Source organism: Chenopodium album, chromosome 7 (assembly GCF_948465745.1).
Source record: "Chenopodium album chromosome 7, dcCheAlbu1.1, whole genome shotgun sequence".
In the NCBI taxonomy this organism is placed as follows: Eukaryota; Viridiplantae; Streptophyta; class Magnoliopsida; order Caryophyllales; family Amaranthaceae; genus Chenopodium; species Chenopodium album.
In genome coordinates, this window is record NC_137840.1 from 63,986,552 (window position 1) to 64,002,227 (window position 15,676).

A 15,676-nucleotide genomic window follows, 5' to 3' on the forward strand; every position below is an offset into this window, starting at 1 on the left:
TGGTGGTGATGGTTTCACCAGTTGGAAAAGAGCTATGCTATTGACTCTTTCAGCCAAGAACAAAGTAGGATTTATTAATGGATCTTACACTAAACCTAATGATGTTCTTAGTGATGAATACAAGGCTTTAGAGAGGTGTAATGATTTGGTGTGTTCTTGGATTTTGTTTAATCTGGAAGAGAGCATTGCTAGAAGTGTTATGTTCATGAAGTCTTAGCTTCTAGAGAAGTCTAGTTAGATCTTGAGGAACATTTTCGATACACTTCTCTTGCTCAGATCTATGCACTTAAACAAAAGCTAGTTGAAACTACTCAAGGTTTCTCAGTATGTTTCTGAGATTTTCACTGGAATCAAGTTTATTTGGGATGCAATTGTTGAGGCTCAGCCATTTCCATACTGTACATACAATAATTGTACATTTAATCTTACCAAGAGAGTTTTTTAGCAACATCAACAGAAAATGGTGATTCAGTTTATGATGAGTTGACTAACCAGTTTGAAACAATTAGGGGAAATTTGTTGATGATGCAGTCTTTACCTAAGGTCACAGAGGCCTATAGGATGTTTCCTCAGGAAGAAAAACATAAGGAGATCTCAGGATTCACTACTAGAAAACAGCTCATCTCCGACGGAAAATTTCCAATGGAAGCTCCCTGAAATCCGTCGGAAAAAGGGTTTCCGACAGAATTCCGTCGGAGTGGTTGCCTGAAACCGCTTACTAGGAAAAAACACCTTTTCCGACCAAAAATCTGCCGAAAACACTTTTCCGACAGAATTTTCCATCATATGAGGTTCTCAAGCACTGAAAAAATCCGTCGAAAATTTCTAACGGAATAGTAAAATTCGTCGGAAAGTAATTTTCTGGAATTAAAAAAAAAACGCCGCGCCACCACCGGCGAGGCGTATCACCACTTCCACCACCCCTATCCCTTCCACTCCACCAGCCCCTCCACCCTAACCCCCACCCCACCAGCCCATAACCCCACCAGCCCCTCCACCCTAATCCCCCACCCCACCAGCCCGTAACCCCACCAGCCCCTACACCCCACCGAACCCACTACCCTACTACCCCACTTCACCTAACCCACACCCTAACCTATATCCACCCTAACCGACCCAACTACCAACTAAACCGACCCAAACCACACACCCAAACCACCCAAACTCACACACCCAAAACACCCAAACCACCCAAACGACCAGCCAACAACCGATTTTTTTAAAAAAAAATTAATTAAAAAGTTGAAAAACATACCTTATTACCTGAATTTGGCTTTTCATTCTTGAATTTGGTTTAAATAGGCCAAATTCGACCATGAAAAGTCTAGATCTACATTTTTCATGGTCGAATTTGACCAAAGAAACCATTAAATTCGACCAACCAAAACACCAAGATGGAATATGAGGAAAGAGATCAAAGAAGGAGAAGATGGAGGAGGAGAGAGAAGCGGAGGTGAGAGAGGCGAAAGAGAGAGAAAGAGAAGGAGAGAAGGGCGGATGAGAGAGAAGTAGAGAAGGGGCGGTTGAGAGAGAAGGGGGAAATCATTTTGGGACATTAGGGTTTTAAGAGAATAGATGGCCCGTGTTTTTTTATATGTAATTATATATTCCGACGGAATATTCCGTCAGAAATTTCCGACGGATTTTAATTCCGTCGGAAATTTAACTTTCTAACGGAATTTTCGATCGGAAAGCGTATTTTTTCCAACGGATTTTATTCCGTCAGAAATTTCTGATGGATTGTTAAAATTCGTCGGAATTAACCGACGTAATAAAAATCCGTTGAATTTCCGATGTTACTGACGGAATTTCGTGTCCGTCGGAATTTAGCCTTTTTCTAGTAGTGATTATCTTTTCAGCAAGAATCAATGGCATTTGCTGTTGACAAAAGGTTTTACTATGATTCAGGAAGGAATAAGAATTTTAGGTCACAAGGTGGTGGTAATTTCCAGAAGCAGAATCAATTTTGAAGCCACAATGGCTTCTCTGAAATTATCAGAAATTACAAAAGGATCATAGACAAAATTCAGCCTAATTAACTTAGCTAGCATCTCCACTTAAATTTAGCCTAATTAACTTAGCTAGCATCTCCAAGATTAAAAGCATCTCCACTTAAATTTTTTCTGAACTACTTCTTCATCTTTTCTCTAAACTTCCTACCATCATCAATACAACACCGCACGACAATGAAATTGACATTGAAATTCGTTCATATCTCTATGTTTCTCCTCCTTAGCATTCGTTAAAATTAAGGGTGAGCGTAGCAGGGTACCTTGTAAAAATCTCAAGACCCGGAACCAAAACCTATTGCAACAGGTTCTTGAAAATAGAAACCGAAACCTCCAGGTTTCGGTTCCCGAACAGGGTACCCTGTCTTTCAAAATAAGCATAATATATAGTAACTTGATAAATAAAAAATAGATGTTCACAATAAAAGCTTACAACTTTAATACAAATATAACAAACCAACACTAATTGTCTAGTATATTTGATACAAATACTTATATTAACACCATTAATTAAATCATTAAGAGTAAGATGAAAAATGAATAAGAAGAGGGAGAAAGGTAGGCGACAGCTGGTGTAAGAAATGAGAAGTGATGTATAAGCTTAAGGTCAGATTTATTTTGAGGCTTACTTAATTATATAATTTTGATATTGAGCTTTTATACTTAGGCTTAAATGATAGATTCCAATTTCGTATAACTTATAGTGATCCTATAATAACAGGGTGCCCTACAGGTATAGGGTCTAAAATTTTATTTCCCAGAACCAGAATCTGATCTACAGGTTCCGATTCTGAAACCTACTGTTCCGAGCAAGTTTCGATTCCAAGTCAGGGTACCCTGAATTTTTGCTCACTCCTAGTTAAAATTATATTTTGACATTGACAATATTTGGCACAAAAAATCACAATAATCAAAAAGCTTAATAAGAGGGATCTTGCTAGCTAACATATTACTTAAAATTATATTTTGACATTGACATTAATTGGCACAACAAATCACAATAATCAAAGACCTTAATGAGAGGGATCTTGCTAGCATATTACTTAATAAGAGGGAGCTCAATAAAATTATATTTTGACATTGACCTTAGATAATTACTTAATATATTACTTAAAATAGTATTAAGTTTGGAATGAATGACAAAATCACTCGTCGATTGGTGTAATTAATGATAATTTTTCTTTAATATTTTCACATTTAGTTTTCTTATCTAATGCCCCAAGGATACTCGTTAGCTTTTGCCTAATAAGATAGGGGAAAAAATCTAGGTTGGAGATTTATTAAATTAAGAGAAATTTGTAAAAAAAAAAAATGACCTTTTAAATGAGTGAAAAATTGTTTAAAAGGACATTTTAAGTTGTACTCCATCTGTCCCTATTTGATTGTCACTTTTGTCATTTTGGGTGCCCCTAGATGTTTGTCACATTTCACATTTTCATAATTATTAAGGTACATAAAAAGACTTTTATACTATATTCCCTCATTTTTTTGTCCTTATTATGTTATATTCCTATTTTACCCTAACATTTTCCACAAAAATTGTGTCAACTTTTGCAGTGATTTCCCTTAATATTGTTGGGAAGAATGACAATTCCATATATACTTCTACTTTTTTAAATATTCCCAAATTACTGTCCATGTCAGCTATTAATGAATTTTAATTTTTTTTCTATTTTTTTTTTGCAAAAATGCTATCTCATATGGCGGTTTTAGTGGGAACACCGCCACATCAATTAGCGGTTTCCACTCATTAGTCACTATCAAAATTCCATCCTCATCTCTCTGCTTTCTCATTCTCATAGTATCACTTTTTTTCGATAAAAAAAGTCCCTAACTCTCCATCGCCCATCATCCATTCTACCTCACTCAAATCATCTCAACCATCTCAACCATATCAATCATCTCATCTCTCTACTTCTCTCATTAATTTTTCAAATTTTCATTCTCAAATTTATTTGGTAAGGGGGTTTTTAAATTCAGTTTGGGAATTTGATATTTTTAATTCAATTGGTCCTGGGTAGTTTGTAATACCTCGTATTTTCATACGTATTTTCTAATTAATTAATTAAGAAGTATTTTATAAAAAGGGTATTTTAGTAAATTTATTATTTGGATCCAAAATAATATTTGAATTTTGGCGCAAAATCATTTTGAAAACTAATCATCATTTTGGATAAGATTTATTATCCATTTATCCTATTTAAAAACCGGATTATTTATATATTTTGGATATTTTATTTATGGCAAAAAATATATTTTATTAATTAATTAATATGTCCGAAAATTCTTATTAATTAGCTAGGAATTTCGGATATCCTATGTGTAGGAAATCTAATTTTTCTTAGTTATTTTGTTGGTGAATAATTGGTATTTAGTTAATTAATTATTCTATATTATTTACATAATTATTTTATTTCTTAAAAACCGAGCAAAATCTTCCTAAATATATTTATAGGATTCCGAAAATTTGAGCTATGGTAAGCTCAATATTTTCGGCCATATTGAATTATTTTGGAGGAATTTAACTGCTAAAATTATATTTTAATTATCTCCCAAAATCTCTTATTTTCCTTAATTATAATTCTCCGTCTTTTTAATATCTACTCATCATATTTTCTTGCCAATCATTCTTCTTAATTATTCCCCAAGTAATTCTAATTTCCTTATTATTTTTCATGACACACATACCTTCCATATTCAAGTATACACAATCACCTTAATATACAAACTTTCCTTAATTTTTTTACTCACTTCTCCAAGTAATTCCATAAACCCTACTTGCAATAATTCTTCCCACATTCTCTTGCCATAATTCTTGCATGATCAAGCCTATAAATACCCCTTCATACCTCTCGTATTTTTCACACCAATTCTCTTCTTTTCTTCTCCTTAATTTTACACAAATCATCACGTTTATCTTTGAAGCCAATTTTCGGGCACTTCTGGTCCTTTTTGGGGGTATTGATGTTTAACAGATGATTGTTCCTCTTAAAATATCCGTGAGATTAGGCTAAAGAATCACCCAATTCGGAGTCATATCAAAGGAGTTATAGCCTCTGCAAGTTTTGCCTATTCTTTACAACGCAAATCCAATTCTTCTCTTTTCCTTGGTTGCTTATCTTTTCTTATTCTCTTCTCTTATTCTCTTATTATTATTATTATTATTATTATTATTATTATTATTATTATTATTATTATTATTATTATTATTATTATTATTATTATTATTATGGGGGATTTATTAATAATTATTATGAGTATTTTTAATTATATAAAATCATATTTTTAATGATGTTTATGAGAAATTAATTTAAAAGGTTCATGTACATATAGTTGGTGGTTTTTAATTATTTGTTAACCTTATATTGATTAAGGTTATATTTTTTTGTAGGTGTGTTCGATCAAGGTTCTTGAGGTACTTTTTGAGTAGTTTTTCTAGCTAGGATTAAGCTAAGGTACGTTTAGGTGGCTAGATACCTTTGAAAGTGATTGGTTTAAATAACATGTTTTACATGATTTGGTTGGTGATTGAATTAAATTGATTTGAATTATGATTTTGAAATAAATTATGTTTGAAGGTATTGATTTTAATTAAAGTATTTTGAATGATGGATTTTTAAATCATGTTTTGAATGGTTTGGATTACTTATCGTGTTTAAAAAAAGGAATTGATTTTAAAAGGTTTGTTGAATTAAATAAAGGATTTTCAAGGAAGAGTTGTTGATTTTGAAAAGTATTAATATGAGATTTTATTCTCAAGTATTTATTTACAAGGTTTGATTTTGAAAGCATGTGGAATTATTAAAAAGGAGTTTGAATTATATTGGAATTATTGGATATTGAAAGGATTTATTGAACCATTGAATTATTATTAATAATTCTTTATAAGCATGTTAGTAATCCCACTATGCGGATTTGATTTATTTATAAGGCCTTGGACTTTGTATGACCGGGTCTTTCCTCAAGAATAGCCTTGTAATATAAGGAGACTAGCTTGGGGGGTGTGCACACTTGAGTGAGGAATTGGATTAAAAGGAATTGGTTCTTAATAAAGGAATTAGTTTTATTAACTATTATTTTGAATATTGAATCATTGGAGTCGGTTATGGAATAATGAGTTTTAAATTATTGGATTAATTATTGGAATTGATTTTAAAAGCATGTTTGCAAATAAATCAAGTTTACATTATCTTGCACTTATCATACTTAGCATATTTTGCTAATCCGTATTTCCTATTTGTTTTGGTTCGCTCTGTTTACCATAATGGTAAGCAGTGTTGACTATTTTCAGGTGGAGTGATGAATAAGCATAAGGGAGTCCTGAGATTTGCTTCACCTAGTTTAGGAAGGTTGGTCTTGTCTTTATTTTCAAGCACTCATAACAATGTTACTATTTTTTATAAGTATTAATAAAAGAAAGTTGAGTTTTCGCTGCAAGTTTTGTTGTTGAGTTAAGTATTTTGAGTAGCCTTGCGTAATCACGCAGTGGTAATACACCCAAGTCTATCTCTACGATATAATTATTCCTATTATACTAGTATTTCCGTAGAGGGAGATTTGGGGGTGTTACATAGTTTCATGAAGTTATCTTGCAATTCTCTTAATCCTAATTTTTTTCATCATTATATACAATTTATACGAAGTAAATACTGTTAAGTATAGTGTGGAGTTTACGCCACTGCCTTTGCCAACCTCACCACCATAATCACTGCCTTCGTCATCACATATAGGTACAACAGTGTTTATGAAACTTGTCATTTTAGTAATTATGTAGTTTAGATCTAACTACTCCGCATTAGATTGTACTAGTTTTCTTCTTTCTATTATGATTATTTATAGGAGAAATTGGTAAAAATAATCCCAACTTTAAATCATTCGCTTTTAGTAATCCTAACTTTTGATTATTATTGAATAATCCCAACTTTAGGGGGTATTCGCTTTTATTAGTCCCGAGTGACCAGTAACTGATTAAATAGATTTATGTATTTTTTAAAATTAACATGTTGAAGCACCTAAATGGTCCAAAAATAAAATTTACAAAATTAAAATTTTGTAAAAAGGAAAAATAATAATAAAAAAAGGCACCACCTCCTCTCCTCCCCACCTACAGGAGCTCCTCCTTTCCCACCCCCTCCCCTACCTCAATCAGGCCCGAAATTGTTCGGAAATCGCCCCTCCTCCCCAACACACCATATATCAACCCAATTCCCACCCCCGGCCACTAAAGTCACCCCTCCTCCCTTTTCCCCCACCACAAAAACCACCATTGTCCCCATTTCAGGCCCCTAAACTCCTCTTAAGGAGGGTTTCAAGGCTAGGGAAGGGGATGAGATGGGTTCAGGGCTAAAGAAGGGGATGAGATGGGTTTCGGGGAGGGGAAGGGGAGATAGTCGAATTTGCGGTGGTGGGTAGAGGTGATTTTGGGGTGGTTGGATGAGTAGACTAGTGGTTTCGATGGGGTTAGTGTAATACCCCTCATGATTTCTTCAAAAGGATATAATATACTACTCATATCAACAAGATGCATCTTCCTTTTAGGGAGCTCATACGCTAAGAATACTCCATAGTTAAGCGTGCTTGGTTGGGAGTAGTCTTGGGATGGGTGACCTCCTGGGAAGTTTTCTCGGGGTGCGCATGAGTGAGGACAAAATGCGCTGGAAGGACTTGTGTTGGTTTGTGGGGACAGTTGTTGGCCCTCAATGCGCATTTCGTGACAATAGGCCCCTCCCAAATTTGTTTGGGGTCGGGGTGTTACAGTTAGGGGATGTCGGAGAAGGTGTGATGGGAAAGTGGGCTGCCGGCAGTAGGGTTAGGGGTTAAAGGGTGCCAGAGAAGATTGAGACCAATAAAAGCGACTTCCCCCTAAAGTTGGGATTATTCAATGACAATCCAAAGTTGGGATTATTAAAAGGGAATGGATTAAGTTGGGATTATTTTTATCAATTTTTCCTTATTTATATTATATATATTCCTCATTGTAATATTTTTCATATAAATGAAACATATGACAATTTCTCTCTATTTTTTTTTCACTATTAAATTAAGATTTGAATTTTTTTAACGGGAGGTGTATAATTAATTTTACGATGAATTATTACCTGGATTATTTTAGAATTTTTATAGAGAATTTTTTTTTACATAAAATAAAAACCGCCACTTGAGTTGGCGGTTTTCTCCCAATTGAAAACCGCTAACTCAGGGTTCGTTTGGTTTTGCTGTGGTTTTCTATTTCTTGGTTTTTTGTTTTTTAAAACTATATGATATATGTCCCGTAATGAATAAAAATCATTTCAACTTATTAAAATCATGATAATTTTGAAAACTAACAACAAAAAAGTGAAAACACCCTTTATTTTCTTGTTTCATGTTTTTGGTTTTTGGTTTTCAAAAAACCCAAAATGATGCTAAACAAGCCCTCAAGTGACGGTTTTGTGTTAAACATTTTTTTAAAAAAGAAGGTTTAATGTGTTAAATGGTGATGTAGATAGTGGATTGGGTAATTGTAAAAGTTTAGTTGTATTTATGGAATTGGAAGTAATTGGAGCATTATTAAAGGAAAGCACTTTAAATTTAATGTTTTTACTCTTGAATATATCAATTTATCTTTCCCATGTACTTTAATTATTTTTAATATTAGAAATGTCTCTTTTTATTACTTTATTAATTGAAAATTTTATTTTCCCAAATACTTTGATTACTTCACATTTTCCACCTTAATTCCTGTGATTTTTCGTCAAAAATGACAAACAAAAGGGGACGGATGGAGTATTATGTTGTGAGGGGGTACTTAGCTGAGTTTTTGGGGTGGTCAACGACGGAGCTCCAACATTGTGTCTCACGTGACTTATTTAAAAAAATCCATTTTCTCCCAAATTTCTCTCCTTTTCGATAGAAAGAGAAAACGGAAAAATGAAAGGGGTAGTTTGAAAAGGAGGGAAATTTGGGAATTTTTTTTTTTTTTTTTTTTATTTTACAAAAAAAGCAACGTGACTCTTACGTGAGTTTCAATGCTAGAGCTTCGTCGTTAACCACCTCGAAAACTTAGCCATGTACCCTCTCGATTAGAACATTATACAACTTCAAAAGTCTTTTTTCACAATTTTTCAGTTAAAAGGTGCTTTTAAAACATAGTCGACCACTTAAAATGTTTTTTTTTCACAAATTTCTTTTAAATTAATAAGAGACTGATTAGATAAGCTTATGTAAACTTTATACAAGTATTAATTTGTATAAAATGGTTATTTTTAATCTAATTTAAAATAAGATGAAATAATTCAAAAAACCAAAGTATCACTTAATAGATAAAGTTCACACTACCTGTTTGTTAAAAAAAAAAAAAAAAAGTTCACACTACCTTCATTATCAGGCCAATGAAGCGTCACCGGAAAAGCAGACATCGGTGTAGCAGTGGATGCAACGGTTGGAAAATATTCCCGACTTATCAAAAAGGCCGACCTGCAATGTGCCGATCCATCTTTGGCACTGACACTTATACTATATCGATCATAATATTGAGGGTTGACTGCTTGACAACAATTATTAAAGCCATAACATTGTTCCGTGATCATATCTGTTGGTGATGTCGGAATCAATTTTGGACGATCAGTAGCACAAATTGAAGTGCATCCTTCCATTGTCACTTCATCCAAATAATAACTATAGAATAATGCATATCCCTGGCACCCGACTGATGCAAAAACATTAGAATCTGCAAATGAAAAGCCAGTAGATGTAATGATATCAGGACTGCTCCAATGTTTCTCAGTACCATTACACGCAGTGACCGATGGTAGCTTAACTATTACTGTTCTGCTTGAATTTCGCACCTCAACAATCTCAAGGTCGAGTTTTTTTAGATACGGTATTGATTGGTTTGAGGATGATGAATTACAAGAGACGGCATAGTTGGAGTCGGAGAAACAGTGGTTTGGGCCAATACCAAATGGGTATGGGATTTTTATGTTTCCACAGTGGTTTATGCAATCTAGCTCAGATGGTCTACATAAACAAGATGATATGAATGCTAGGATAACAAATAGTGGGTAGGAGTTCAGAGTTTTCATTTTTCTAGTTTGCTGCAAGTCACATTCTAAGGTTTAAGTATAACCATAAATATCTTTTGAGTATCATTAATAAACTGAATAAGATCTAATACGATCACAATAAAAAAAAAAAAAAAAAAGGTTGGCTTTTACCACCAATCACCTCCAACTAACGGATTCCGTCCATAAATCCGTTAGTGGGCCCTACTTTGCACATGTGTCACCATATTATTGGGTAAATTTTTTTAAAAAATAAACAAAAAAAATATAAAAAAAAATCTCCATCATATCCATCAACCAGTGGTTGTTGCCACCGTCAGGACCCCCACCGCTGGACCGGCTATGACCAGCCCTACCACCTAACCGCTACCAGCCCCCAACACCTAACCGCTACAACCAGCCCCACCACCTATTCGCCACACAACGACCACCGCACCAGATTTCAAACCCCTTTCCATTAATTTTTTACCTCAAAACCCTAGCCACCAAATTCCAACCACCCATAAAGCACCTCCTAATTCCGATCACTCTTAAAACCCAAGCCACCACAAAATTCCGCACTCCTAAAACCCTAGCCACCACCTGATTCCGACCACCTCCCTAACCCATACACCAAATTCTGGCCCCTCCTTAGCCCCACATGAAATTTCAAACAATAATATGGTGACACGTGTGCAAGGTATGTAGGCCCCACTAACGGATTTATGGACGTAATCCGTTAGTTGGAGGTGATTGGTGGTAAAAGCCAGCTTTTATTTTTTATGTGGTGGTAAAATAAATCGTTTTTTATATGGAGGTGGTAAAATCAATTAAGTCGTTTTTTAGAGGTGGTAAAAGTCAAAATTTCTTAATAATTTCATTTCCGCAAAAATAAGGTAAAGTAAATGGAATTTAAAACTAATATTCTTAAAACCACGCAGTTAAACTTTGAATAATCAACTTCTTTTGAAAAGAACTTTGAATAATCAACTAGTAAGTGCCGTGTTTTATTTCATTTACTTTTCTAATGAATTATTGACTTGATGTGGCTCAGCTTGATAACTATTATTTTTTTTTTTACTGGGACAGCTTGATAATTAATTTTTTTTAACAAAGAAATGAGCATATTATATTAACACTAGATGATTAAGAGCACCTAGGAAATCCAAAGTTTGTACCCAAAAGCAAGGTTCATGCATGATGCCACAGAAAAGAAAATTGGCAATCAAGAACCTTAGTAAAGCCGTAAAGAAGAAAATAACATAAAGCATAAAAGAAATAAAGTGACTAAAATAAGGAAGGCTACAAAAGCATGAAGATAGCCCAAGAATAGCATCAAAGCAGCGCTCAGTCATAGCCATTGTGCATGGCCATAGCATTGACTGTGTCATCTTCGTCATGTCCTTGAAGTCGTCCCGTCTCTGCCAACCCATGAGCAATTTTGTTAGCCGAGCGTTTGACATGAAGAATAGTAACACTCCAATCTTTAGCCAAAAGCTTAGCCACATCATTGATGATATTTGAGAGGTAGCTTGATAATTAATCTTATATCTAACAAATATAGAAAAATCTAGTCAAATTGCATTGTGTATGGCCGACATGGCGTATTGGCATGACCAAGTCTTTTGTTGGGTGCGAACAATAAATACTACGTATTTAAATATAATATATCTATATTACTCCCTCCGTCACATATTATTCGCAACAAATAAATATTTTATGTCTCACAAATAATACACCGTTGTTGCGAGTAATACGTAACGGAGGAAGTATTATTGTTGAGCCCATGAACAGCCCACATGTGAGCATTCTCGTGTCCCACACTAAAAACACTAAACACTTATAAAAAAGAGAGTGTAGTGGTAATGAAATCCCACATTGAAAGAATTCAAGAGTTACCACCACAATATAATGCTAAGGGGCTACTCTCCTCATTGCCATATGGTTTTGAGGTGGAACCTCCTTGGTCTTATAAAGTGGTGGACTTGCACTCTCCCATGATGGATGCGGCTCAGACTCGTATTTAACAATTATTAAAACTCATGGCAATACATACCATATTGTCATGTGTGGATGTCAATATATGTTATGCCACGTGTCTCCTTTTCTTAACCAATAAATTTATCTATATTCTTAAAAATCAAAACAACTTTAGTTAGTGCTTTAAGATGAGAGAAAACATTTTAGCTTTTAAAGTTTTGAACTATACAAAACGTTTCAACGTGATTCATGTTCTTTTCAATTCCCATTTTAAATGGTGATAACTATTAATTTAAAAAATATTTTAGTTTTGGTAATACTTCGTGTCTTCCTAACTAATATTCCGTATGAAACTGATTACTAATATGGCTGGAAAACCATAATCACTCATTGTAACACAATTACATAAAAATTATCCATTTATGATATGAAAAATATCGCCTCAAACATATAAAGTCCAAAAAATAGATGTCAAGGCCGGGTCAATCCAATAGATTTAAATTTACAATCTTACAAAATTTGTATGATCATCCAAATCACTAATTAGAGGCTAATGTGACTCTTTGCAAAATATTTTAATGTATCAAAATTAGTTGCAATGAAACTGAAATGATTGTGATGTTATCTTTAATCTCACATTACATTAGATTACCCAAGACATTACTCAGGCCAACAACTAGTTGCTACTCTAAAAGTGACCTCAAATTATAATTAATTGTAAAATTACTAAAATATATATTTGGACAAATCTATTTGGACATTCGGCAACTGATAAATTTAAGATTTTTTTTAAAACTCATGAATGGAAATGCGTGGTAGTAATTAAACTTTTTTTTTTTAATATCTATGGGATAATTTCTAGAGAAAATATACAAGTAATATTTTGTATTGTGATATACATGATGTATATGTGTGAAAAAGTGGTAAGCAAAGAGGGATGGTATAAAATTTTATTGATCTAACTTATTGGCCAGTGTTGATGCCTTGATGGTCTAAACAATAATTAAAATATTGAGCTAACAATCTCTTGACATCATATTCCGTATTAGATATAACACAAATTCTTATATGTGGCTGGCCATACCGTATGACCAATTAATGTAGGAATTAGTTCGTTAGTGTAATAGGGGTTATTTGGTCATTGTTAAAGGTCTTACTTCGTCAGTATTATAAGGGTTACTCGACCAGTGTTATAGGAGTTACTCAGTCAGTATTAAAGAGGTTATTTGATTAGTGTTATTGGGGTTACTTTGTTTCTTTTATAAATGGTCACACGGTATGACCAGCCAGCCACACACAAGACTGGCTAACTTAACCAAATAAATATGGTTTCAATTGGTATTATGTTGTTCTTATCGTAAATTATAAAGGGTTTAAGATTTAAATCTTGGCAATAGAGGGTATATGATAGAGTATAAAACTTTATGGGACGAAAGAAGTTCATATTGATTCAACCCAAACCGTGTCTTAGTGACCTTATCATTGGCATTCCAAAAAAGTAAAGAAACACTACATTAAAACACTAAAGACTTTGATCGATGGAGCTCTAAGCTCGGATAAGTATCCAAAATGAAAATCCTAAACTCATACCCCTTATTTCTTGTGTTAATAATTATATCATCTAGTTTATGGAGACCATCTGAGCTACGTAAAGATAAAGACGACTGTATACACCGGTGTGGAAATATTGATATACCTTACCCGTTTGGTATTCGCCCTGAGACCACGAATCACTGTTTTTTAGACCCCAACTATGCAGTCTCTTGTAATTCCTCTTCTTCATCACAACCAAAACCATTTCTAAAGAAACTCAACCTCGAGATTCTTGAAGTTTATCATTTGTATTACCACCATATGGGATCGAGAGTATGGGGTATTTGGGGTATGGTAACTGTAAAAATTCCGTCATCAACTACTTGCCGTAGTGATGGCCTTACGGAGAGGAGCCACAACCTTACCAACTCCCCCTTTAGATATTCAGTTTTGGAGAATGTTTTAGCTTCAGTGGGATGCGATGGATACGCTTTATTGTTGAATGAGACGGGTGGAATCATCGCAGGATGCGCCTCTGTTTGTACCCTGAGTCCACCTGCATCAGTCTTAAGAGGAAACAGGTGCAATGGCTATCGCTGTTGTCAGGCTAAATTGGCATCCGCATCCATTGATGATAAACCAAAGACAGATATCAAGCAATACAGTACAAGTGTGAGCACCAGCAATGTCTCGAGAAATTGCAGGGCTGCCTTCTTGATTAGCAAGGACTATTTAGAAGCTAATGCACCGTTGTCAACTGGGATAACTGCCGTACCCGTTGTGCTTCTATGGGGAGACTACAATGAATCAAACCTGTTAGGTAAAGTTATCTCAATTTTGCTTATTTAATTTGGTCAATATTCTACCTCATCTGAAATTGATTTTATTTACACTACAGATTTCGTTGGGATTATGCTGATATCATTATCTAATTTTGCTTTGAATAGTTTCCTAAATTATAAGATTTGTTGATGTATGATTTTATTGTGTTAATCTTAACATATAATCACAGTTTTTTTTTTTTTTTTGGAAATTTTGTCAAAAATCTCCTTTTAAAAGCATTTTTTTTGTGAAAAACCTCCTTATAAAAATATCTTTGTGAGATCATTCCTTAATCAAAAATATTTTTACAAAATCTTACCTTTCAACATAAAACGGGGTCGTTGACTACCCACGTGCATATCACGTGTTCAACAGAAAACCACCCTAACCCAATCAAACCCACCACCACCTCCTGCCAGCGTCTAGGGTTCCATGTTCCCCCCGCCGGCGACGCTACCCCAGCCCCAGCCACACCGTCACCCAAAACCCCAAACCCCGTCAACGACCCTTCCTCTCCTTCCTCTTCCCACCGCAACCACAACCCTCCTAACCCTCCTAACAACAGCCCCTTAAAACCAGCAACCTTGTTGCCACCACATCACCGTCCAGCCTTCATTGCTTCTCGTCACCTGCTCCACCACACCACCTATCTCCGCGCAAGCACAACAACATCAATCCGCAGCAACCTCCATCTCCACCGCTGCAACACCGCACCAATTGCAACCCCAATTCGGCCTCTCAATTAAGCCTTAAAATTAGAGCAAATATTGTCCTTCTACAAAAATTATTTTCTTGTTGTTATCCGAGGAAGTGTCGCCGACGGTCGGAGCCTAGGGTATAGTCGCCAGGAAGGGAGTAGTTAGTTGGCAGGTGGGGGTGGGCCGGGTGACAAGTCATTGGTGGTGGGTTAATTTTGGGAAAATTTTGGGAAATATAAGATTGGGTGGTTTTCCGTTGAAAACGTGGGTAGTCAACGCCTGAAAGCCCGTTTTTCGTCGAAAGGTATCATGATTTTGTTAAAAAAAATATATTAATTAAGGTATAATTTCACAAAAATATTTTTATAAGGAGAAACGAGAAAATGCTTTTAAAAGAAGGTTTCTGACAAAATTATAATGAAAGGAATTCTTAATGATGGTCTTGTATTACTGATACACTGAAAATATTGCCCTTTTTACTATTAATATGAAAGCTATTTCATCCCATCTCATGATTTAAGTGCATTCACTGGTCCAACTAGTGGTGAGCACGGATTTGCCACTCCGAGTCTCCGAAATGGATTTCACATTGAATATCCAATATCCAACATTT

General features: G+C 34.7%; 2 protein-coding genes across 2 annotated transcripts; one reads left to right on the forward strand and one right to left on the reverse strand.

Annotated features, from left to right (window-relative positions):
• Positions 1–307: 307 nt before the first annotated feature.
• LOC145640468 (wall-associated receptor kinase-like 22) lies at positions 308–10,072 on the reverse strand. Its single transcript, XM_081691742.1, has 2 exons — positions 9,364–10,072; positions 308–396 (listed from the first exon to the last, which is right to left on the reverse strand). Exons 1-2 carry the CDS (start codon positions 10,070–10,072, stop codon positions 308–310), a joined length of 798 nt encoding a protein of 265 aa, XP_081547868.1.
• A 3,507-nt stretch (positions 10,073–13,579) lies between these two features.
• LOC145640469 (wall-associated receptor kinase-like 22) lies at positions 13,580–14,392 on the forward strand. The gene has a single exon (XM_081691743.1). It carries the CDS (start codon positions 13,580–13,582, stop codon positions 14,390–14,392), a length of 813 nt encoding a protein of 270 aa, XP_081547869.1.
• The last annotated feature ends 1,284 nt before the right edge of the window (positions 14,393–15,676 follow it).